The 9,979-nt window shown below is 46.3% G+C and overlaps 1 protein-coding gene across 1 annotated transcript; it reads right to left on the bottom strand.

Annotated features, from left to right (window-relative positions):
- Nucleotides 1-3,074: 3,074 nt before the first annotated feature.
- LOC309410618 (oxidative stress-responsive serine-rich protein 1-like) lies at nucleotides 3,075-6,408 on the bottom strand (the record flags this gene model as incomplete). The annotated part of the gene is made up of 3 exons (XM_082007053.1): nucleotides 6,156-6,408; nucleotides 4,385-4,495; nucleotides 3,075-3,759 (listed from the first exon to the last, which is right to left on the bottom strand). The coding sequence occupies exons 1-3, from the start codon at nucleotides 6,230-6,232 to the stop codon at nucleotides 3,075-3,077; spliced, it is 873 nt and encodes a 290-aa protein (XP_081863179.1). The 5' UTR covers nucleotides 6,233-6,408.
- Nucleotides 6,409-9,979: the final 3,571 nt, after the last annotated feature.

The raw sequence follows: 9,979 nt of genomic DNA, 5'->3' as shown, positions 1-9,979 counted from the left end.
TAAACTTCCCCAGGCTTGTTGGGGCAGGAACGGCAGCAGGCTGGGAGCAGCGAGGCTGGCAGGGCTGCGCTCAGCACTGCTTGTACCGGGCCACCTCCAAGGCTGAGCGCTGATGCTCATGAATCAAGCTAATTGTGCTGCGCAGGCATTCCCAGAGAAGATGCCGTTTGCCAGTAACACTTGAGGCCTCCGGCAGGCTGCAAGCAGGAGTCACTGAGTTATCAGAGTGAGGTGAGAAAGCTGAACTGGGAAGGCTTTGAAGGAAATGTTAAGTTTGGGATTGGGTTCTCTTTCTTAGAGCTCATCATTTCACTAATATAAGATGGTTTGAGCAATGTGAATGTCAGCAGCAACGTTTTGGTACGTTTGCTACAAGCCTGATTGTTGCAGTCAAGAACGCAAAATATCTGCCCTTCCTCTGCTGCAGGCAGCACTGGACATGCTTGAACACTAGCACAAATGGTAGTTCAGGCAGAATACTAAACCACTGAGTTTTTTGTCACGTCTTTCCCCTTTCCTCTCCCCCCTCGCTACCAGTTACTTCTGTCCTGCCCAGGACATTATGGAAATGTGCCCAGAGAACCTGCTCTCGAACTCGTCCCTCCTGTCTGGCCTTCTGGCAGTTTGAATTTCCTTCTCGACCCTAAACTTCAGGGCGTATCTTGGACTAGTTTCCCTACTTCCCTTGCTCTCCTTGGACAGAGCAGGTCTGCTGCACATTGTCCTGCGTCGCAGCTGAAAATGGCCTTGTGCCCTTCCACCGTTGTCAGTCCTGGCTTATCTTATTTAACACCAGCTTAAAGGTCTAGACACCTCCGGGGGTTTGTGCCCGCTTTATTGAAGAGAAGCAGCAGTGTGCTGCTCCACAGCAGAGACAACTGCACCGAGGTGACCTTGAGCCAGCCACCCACACCACACTTCTGGGGAAAAGTGCCACTTCGTAGGGCCTCAGCTGCAAAGGGGTGTTTTTTTGTTCCTCTCGCAGACAACCAATACCGGTTTTAAAGCACTGTCTTTGTGCACGTTCAAGATCTGTGCACCAGCTTCACACACACAGGCTCCCAGTCAATGCTCACCGAGAGGCAGGGTGATTGTTAAAGGGTCTGAAAGGGAGAAATACTGCATCTAGCAACAATACCTTCAAACGATTTTAAAAAGGGCACAAAACCAAAAGAACAAGAAACATGAGCAGACACCCTCTGCTGAAGCAGAAATAGCCTTTGAAAAACAGCAGCAGCAAAGATAGCTAGTACTAAATATTTATGTTTAAAAGCAAAGTACATATACCCGATTTACTGAAAGGAGAAAGATAGGAAAAAGTGAAGAAAGCACAACCAAAATTCTGTGTGTGCATATAAAGGAAAAGAGGAAGGTGAAGGGATGGGTATAGTAAAGTACTAACCAGAGAGGGAAAAACACGTCAATGTTTAAATATTCAGAATTGCAGACAAAGCAATTCACAGGTAAGAAGGTAAATGTAATCAGTAAGTTACAAGTAAAATAATGACATAGTTGTTGTCATTATTCAAAATCAAATATCAGAAGACCAAAAAAGACCCCCACCCCATCCCTGAGTAACTCAACAGTAACGACTAAGGTTAAACAGACTTCCTTTTATAAACATGTAATTGAAGTATCCAAACATCTCTCTTCTAATACGGAGGTACGTATGGGGGATGTGTACAGTAACATAAAATTTAGAAATCTGTTAAATTTAATTTGAGAGTACAAGCCAGTATCGCGTGCTAAATAACTGCATGATACTGAGGAACAAAATAACAGTTTTAGTTGTATTCTGATGTTAACTTATTTGGATTTATTTGAACTTCAAATCTGAACTTCCTGGATCTGTAGTGTAAATTTCAGTGATAATTAGAATAAAATCTACAGACAGCGATTATCATCTAGAATGTCTGAGCACAGAATACAAGGCCAATTGTCTATATCTGCTACAGTCTATTTTTATACAACTGCTTATGACTCCTTGGCTTGCTGACCACTGATTTTTTTAAAGTATAAGTAAAAACAGCAGTAGTTTACTCAAACAGTTCTTTAGCATGTGCCGACGCTGAAAGCAGACTTTAGGTTTAAAAAAAAAAAAGTGTCATGAGGGGAGATGCGTGTAAGTCAAATTATTCAGGCTTTAATTTGCTAGGTTTTGACAAACATTTATTAATGCAAGTCTCAGCAACAAAACTTTATTTCATTATTTTCAACCAGAAGGAATGTTATAGCTCTACACCACAAAGCCTGTATGATATACACTTCTTGTTTACCCTATTTCCACACTGCTTTGTGTATCAAACAAACAGTCTGTGTAGATGGCTCCACAATCTCTGCTTCTGAGACAGCATGGCCCAAAAAAACCCTTCACTCCCCTCTAAATTATTCCATTTGTAAAGCACAAATAACAAAATATATTTTTGCTTCTAAGAGTTTCACTTATCTGCAGAAAAATAGAACCACTTAAGAGTGAGCTAGTTAGATTATGAAGGGGTCCAAGCACACATCTCACACATTCTGTACCTTCCAACAAATTCGTGAGAAAGAAGCACTCACAATTTGATCCAACTAAAAAGGAGCCAGATGACAGTGTTCACGGAAAGGAGATCCATCCTATCCAAAATACTGAATGCCTTCACATTCTTCTCTCTCGAGCAGGATGAGGAGGATGGAGCTGTACCTATAAAATATTTCTCTAAGTACTGGGACACATTAAGAATGAACCTTCCAAACACCGCAAAATTTCAGGACAAAACCTATTAGGCGCTTTTTTTTCCCCAAAACATGGTGAAAACGGCATACAGAGCTTGAATATCCATAGCACAAACCTACAAACAAAGGGAGTTCATCTGAACTACAGTGCTTTGTTAAGATATTCAGAGACTTTACTGCATTCTTTTTAGAACTAAGCTCGGAAACTATATTCCATTTTTCATTTTATTAGAAAAACTAAACTGTATGAGGCAAAGAAACTTTTGATGAAATACACAACAGTGAAAACATGGCACTGACAAGGCATTTAACCCAACCATTACCACAAACTCTGATTCAGGATTCTCTATAGCTTTCAGTCAAGTATACATCATTTCTGCCATGTGAGACATTTTCTTGGGAATATATAAGTAGTATTCCATGTATCCAGAAAGATCTTCAATAGTCACATCATCCACAAAGGCTCGAGCTTGCTCAGAACAAGATCTAGGAGAACCTGATGAGGCTGTCCCACAAGGGGATCTATTTTGAAGAGACTGGGCATGGACTCCTAGGACCGCCTTTTCGCATTCTGACAGGACACTCCGTAAGCCAGAGAAAGAGTACACTTCCATGGTTCGCCACTGTTTGCACTGGCATTTTTTGTCCGTACAAGGGCACTGCTTGCCATTGTTAAGCATGGATAAGGACTGGAAATCGGAGGTCTGGCTAGAATGCAAGCTAGTTTCAAAGGATGAGGAGAGAGCAGGGAAATTCTCTCTTGACCTCTCCAAAGGCTCTTCGGCAGTGAAAGCTTCCAAATCTTCAGTTCTGTCATCACTGGCCTCAAAGTGAGAATCGTGCCCGTCCTTTGTACCGTGTTCTGACGTAACAAAAATGTCTGAACTGATATTACCCTTTGATGTGTCTGCCTGGCTTTTGTGTTTCAGCTGGTTGTTGGTTTGCATATTGCAATACGTAAACTTGGGAGGATGCAGGACAGGAGACTTGGAGCGTCTGCGACGCGGGACTCTTGCTGATCCTCTGGAAGGTTTTCTCACACACCTGCAGGGTTATAACAGGTGAGCAAGTACGTAACTCCACAATCTACACCATAGCTCAATAAGCTCTAAAAGGTGTCTAAAAACATTTTAGATTATTTTTTTTTCCTGCTTAGAAAGGTCAGGTGACTGGTCACTTACAATCTCTGACAGGAACAGTGGAGGAGTCTGAAGAAATTTGGGCTCCCCCAAAGGAAAGACACGTGTTAAGCAAATGATACTTTGTCATCCCAAACTGAACTGTAGTGCAGAACCTGGATATGAGTTGGAGCTGCTGGCAGAATCGCACTGAATACACAGGTACTTCAATACAGAAATAAAATAACCCAAGAAAGAGTTGAGAGGGGGTTTCAAAGGTATAAGACTTGAAGAAAAGGACTTCTGAGGAAATCAGCTGAAAAGAAAGATTTAGGTACCCTCTCTAAGAAGGCAGCAATATTGTATTTAAAGTCTTTGATGAAATTCCTTTAAAAAACATCCATTAGTTATGGTAAAGTTTTGTAATAGACAGGAGAGAAAAAGTATGTTGAAGCAACTAATTAACAACAAGTTTCACTGGAAACAGTATGCAAGCGTTAAATGTCTCAAACCAGAAACACATGCACGGTGCAGTGAATGGTGTGTTTTACCCATGCCATGTTTCCTTCAAGCAGACAGTCTGTTGCTTGGCTCCATCCACAGCTGCTCTTATCGGTGTTCTGAGAATCGTCCCGTCACCCACAGACAGAGCCGCAATACATCTGAGTAAAATGGGAAATGCCATGTTATAGTACTGCCTGAACATATGGCTTCAGAGGTCTAGATTCAGCCTATTCACTTTAAATGCTTAGCTAAGACATTTAAGTTTGCAGCCTTGACTTCCTCTATGGTCAGTGGTTAAGAACAGGATTTATCTAACTGCTCTTACTACATTGACATCAGTCAAGTGTCTAAAGATAGGTGAGATGAAATGAAAGGAGGCCAAAATGCCCAGAGGCTGATGTCATGCCCTATTTGTACCAAAATGACACATTAAAGGAATGTAAACTCAGGTTCCAAATGTTCTTGTCAGACAATAGTTGTTAAAGATAGACTCCTACTCATCTAAAGTGCAACGTCAGGAACCCATAGCAGCAGGCTGAGGGGGATTCAGTGGAGAAGTGGATGAAGTACAACAGATAAGGACAGATTACCAGTTTATTTCTCATTAAATTTCTAATTAAATTTCCCAGATAAACATGGAATGAAAAAGACATCTGTCCCTGGAGGTCCAAACAACAAACATAAATGCCTCAGCACATCAATCTGTATTTATGACGGCTGTATGTGTGATTTGGAACATAGGATAGGAAATCGTAAGAAATGAGGCTGAAATTCTAGCAGAAAAGGCCAAGTACTCTGCCCAAAGTTGATCTTAAGAGATTAGTCACAAGACTTGAGCTGTTCAAAACACATGCCTGCAAAACAAGGTTGTTTTCTGCCTAAGAAGATATAATCAGGAATCAACAAAAAGTCCCCATAGTCTGTCACTGGGTATGCTTAATGAGCGTAGTTCCTCATGAGAGAACAGCTATTTTTTTTCCACATTTAACAGAAGGCCTCCTGAAGTAGAGAAAATGAGTAGCAAAGCAAAATATATTTTAACATTCAAAGGAAGTCATGCGTTCACAGTATTGATGGCTATGGAGATGAATTCACAAGGTAACGTTAACTGTCAATACAAAGCTTTCTCTTGTGCCTGTGAATTCCTAAAAGACTTCAAGTGAACTATCTCACAAAGACCTGGACTGCATAATTTTATCAACTCCTACTTTTAAGGAAGACGCTTATACTATCGATTATCGGTATACCCAGTGTCTTATGGGATAAGTTTTCAGTATAAGAATGTCTGTGGACATTTTACTCTACAAAACCCCCTGAAATCAGAAACAATCAGTGCTCATATTTAGCCTGACGATGTCCAGTGGGCTCTCCAGTACACTACAAAGTGTTGCTGCTGTCCTTCAGATGCCTTCCAAGCAAACAGTCATGCATTATAGTAAAGGCTGATAATGTGGCCAAAGACACCAGCATTTCCATAAATGGAAAAACAAGTTCTGTATCACACAAGGTGACTACAGCTACCACAAGAGTTAAGAGCGGGTTCACCGCTTTGGGCGAGTCATTTCATGTTTTCATACAGTCACTGTGTAATTTCAGTTGGATATTGTGCCAAAATTAGCCAGTAATAAAGTATTGCTTTGCTTATTAGACGGTTTTGATGACTGCATTTCATCTGAAGCGATGCAGGTGTCTCCTCTTGGAGAGTAAGGAACCTTTCACCAAATGACATTTGTTTTGAGATTCAAAATAATAGAAAACAAATGCAAATATGTAATAAGAAACTGACAAATTACACAGTCCTTTTTGTTGCTCACTTACCCTGTTGCATCCACTCTCAGCTTTTTGAAAGCTGTTTGCAGACTCTCTTCCTCTTCATCTTTAGCTTCCAACTCCATTTATGAGCTCTCAGTGTGTAACCAACTATGCCATATAAAATAAACTGAAATACAGAGATTAGGGTTTGGCCTTGAGGTCTGAACACATGTGGTCTCCACAAAACTGAAGTGACATGCGTAATGGATGCCCGTTCTTCTGTGAGCAACCTCACTGCCTTCTGACCAGACCTGCCCAGTACTTCTCACTGTTAACTCTGTGCTCCGCAGGACAGGCAGAGCCTGTGTCAAAAATAATGAAACATCTTTCCACCCCCACCCCCCCCGGGTGAACAGACGATATATATTCTGTCAACTAGTACAACTTGATTTTGAGTTGTGAGCATGACAGCACCAGAAGAGCCAGGGACAGCCGGGCACCGCCACCGCCGAGGACGGTTCGCCCCTGCGGGACACCCCCCAGCACCAACGGAACAGCACGCCGGCGAGGCGGAGGGAACCGACGCCAGGCCTGAAGCACGGCCCCGCTGCCGTCCCATCCCCCGCGGGCGCGAGTCCGCCAGGAGCTCCGAGGCCGCTGGCAGCGCAACGCTCCATCTCCCAGGGCCGCGGTTTCACGCCACCCGCGCTCTGTCGCGGCTCCGCCAGCCCCCCCAAGGGGCCTCTCCTCACCGGCTGGCCGGGACGGCCCGCGGAGGCCCCTCTCCCCCGCCGCGCCACCCGACCCCCCCGCGCTCCTCAGGGCTGCGGCCGCCCCTCCGCCGCCCGCACGGCCGTTGAGCAGCTCCCGGAGGGGCGGAGAGGGTGTCCGGGACCCCCCCCCCCCGTCGCCGCCACTCACCGCGTCGCTCGCTGCCGTCTCTAGCCTCGCGCTCGGGTAGGGCGCGGAACACAACAGGAAGTGAGCTCACAGCCCCGCGGGACATGCGCATGCGCGAGCGCTGCCCGCCGCGCCTCCGTTCCCCCCCGCCGAGGGCGCGTGCGCGAGCGGCGCTGGCCCCGCCCCCGCCCGGCCGCCGTCGCTTCCGGTGATGGGGAGGGTCTTATCCGGGCGGCGCGGCCCGGCGGGAGGTGGCGGGGCCCGTGCTGGGCTCTCGGGCGAGCGTGGTGAGTGCGGGGGCTGCGTCTCCTCCTCTTTTTCCCCGGCGAGGCCGTCGTGTCTCTGCGGCGGGGCTCTCCCTCGCCGCTGCCTGCTCTCTCGCGGAGCTAGAGGGCTCTGGGGAACCTCCGGTGGGGCGCGGGGGTTGTGCTGAGTCACCCCGCCGCCAGCTCGGTCTCCGCCGCTGACGAGGGTCGGGACTCAAGCGCCTGTGCGCCGCTCGCTCGGAATGTCCGCCGGGCCCCGTCTCAGGATTATGGGGTAAAAACTCGCTGCCGCTGAGCATGGGGGCTCCCCGGGGCTGAGGGCGGACGAGCCCGGGCGCCGTGAAAGCGTGTGGAGTTCCCGGAGGGCGGTTCCGGGCGGCGGACTGTACGGTGCGCTTCTCGTGCAGCTGTAGGCCTTGGCCGTGAACGTCTTTGGGGTGTTTCATCCCTTTACGTGCCCATCTGTGAAACCAAATGCGTGCGCTTGTGCGTTGTACCCTCACCGCCCCAGGAGTAGTGGTGGATGCCTCCCAGTATGTCAAGTTCATGGCCCTGTATTGCTGGGAAATAGCTGAAAGTAAAATGGGAAAGGATGGAGGTGTATTTTCCTAGGAGACAAAGAACAGAAGTTTCAATGTGGTTTTTTGACGCAACATTAAACTTTGGTTGTTTTTCACAGTAATTCATCTTTTCTTGATAGTAGTGCTAGTTGGCTGGTGTGTCTAAAATTTTTAAGCTTGTATAAGCTTATACTTTGTTATCACAGAGTGAGTGAGGGTGTTCTGAATTAATTCTGCATCGTCTTGAGGATTTACTGTGTCAGTGATGAAGGGCAGCATGATTAAATATTTGATCTAAAATTGGGAGTACGTTTTGAATAACGTACAGTGATTTAAAAACTTCTTATTCTCATCTTCTTGCTAATGTTATATAAAACAAGGACTTGGTATTAAAAAAAGGGTTGTAGGCTGAATTTTTTATTTTAAAGAATCTTCTTTTTGGGGTAAGGAAGAATCTTACTGAAGTAAGGTTGATACATTTCACCAGAGGAATAGCCTCTAAGAGAGTATATAAAATAACTTGCTCCAATGAGCATCATGTTGTCGATCTCTGTGTTAGCTTCCTTCTCTCATGTTTACTTGCTGTCTGACTCACTGGACAGCGTGTGCCTTGAAGTTGTTATGATACATTATACTTCTGCAGGTGTCATAATAGCTGTCTGCAATACAGGGTGTCCAGATGAAATCATACTGGAGTGAGCAGCTGGAACAACAGCGGGGAGAGCTGCCGTCTGCAACTGGAATGAGGTTGTGAGGGAACAGAAATTACCAGTCTGTATCTGCACAAATAACTGTTCTGCAGAGGTTCAGACTACCCCTCTCTCTTCACCGAGACCTTTTCTTTTCCATGCTACAAAAAAGCTGGTGCTTAGTTGGTAAAAGTAGTACTAGTAGAGGCATTATTGCTGTATTATTAGGTAGAGTTAGTGCTCTGTGTAAGTGTGTTCTTGTTACAGGAGCTGTTATCGTTTGCTGGGTTTGGATAGTTACCTTCATAATGGATTCTTAGAGCTTCAGGAAGATACAGAATCACAGAGCGGTTGCGGTTGGCAGGGATCCCTGAAGGTCCAACCCCCTTGCTCAAGGAGGGCCACCCCAAGCTGGTTTCCCAGGACCATGTCCAGATAACTGTTGAATATCTCCAGGGAAGGAGGCTCCACAGCGTCCCTGGACAGCCTGTGCCAGTGCTCAGTCACGCTCACGCCAAAGAAGTGTTTCCTCAGACAGCATCTCCTGCATTTCAGAGTGTGCCTGTGGCCTCTGGTCCTCTCACTGGGCACCACTGAGAAGAGCCTGGCTCTGTCTTCTTTGTACCTACCCTTCAGGTATTTATATACATTGATGAGATCCCTCCTGAGCCTTTTCTTCTCTTGGCTGAAGAGTCCCAGCTCTCTCAGCCTTTTCTCATAGGAGAGATGCTCCAGTCCCTTCGTCATCTTAGTGGCGTCATCATTGTGTTCTCTCCAGCATGTCAGTGTCTCTCTTGTAGTGAGGAGCCCGGCACTGGACAGAACATTCCAGCTGTGGCCTCACCAGTGCTGAATAGAGGGAAGGATAAGCTCCCTCGACCTGCAGCCGAGGATACCACTAGGCCCTTTGCCACAAGGGCACGTTGCTGGCTTATGTCCATCCTGGTGTCTGCCAGGACCCCTAGGGCCTTTTCTGCAAAGCTGTACCGTCGCATGGGCTTGTTCCTCTTGGGGGCAGGACTTTGCGCTTCCCCTTGTTGAAGTTTGTGTGGTTCCTGTTGGCCCCCTTTCTCCAGGCTGTTGGGGTCCCTCTGGTGTATCAGTCACTGATCCCAGTTTGGTGTCGTCATCGCACTGGCTGAGGGTACACTCTGACATATCATCCAGATCATTAATGAAGATGTTCAACAGGACTGGACACGGTACTGGTCCCTGGGGTACACCGCTAGTTACTGACCTCCAGCTAGATGTTGTGCCGCTGAGCACCACTCTCTGGGCCCAGCCACTCACTGACTGATCATCCAGCCTATGCTTCATCACCTTCTCTGAGGGTCTTGTGGGAGACAATGTCAAAAGCCTTACTGAAGTCCAGGTGGAGAATATCCACTGCTCTCTCTCTGTCTACCAAACTAGTCTCGTTGTAGAATGTTGTCAAGCATTGACAACATTGTAATTTAAAAAAAAAAAACTGAGAA

The sequence above is a fragment of the Phaethon aethereus genome (genome assembly GCF_964289735.1).
Source record: "Phaethon aethereus genome assembly, chromosome: 16".
Classification (NCBI taxonomy): domain Eukaryota; kingdom Metazoa; phylum Chordata; class Aves; order Phaethontiformes; family Phaethontidae; genus Phaethon; species Phaethon aethereus.
This window is presented reverse-complemented; position numbering and strand designations above follow the sequence as displayed.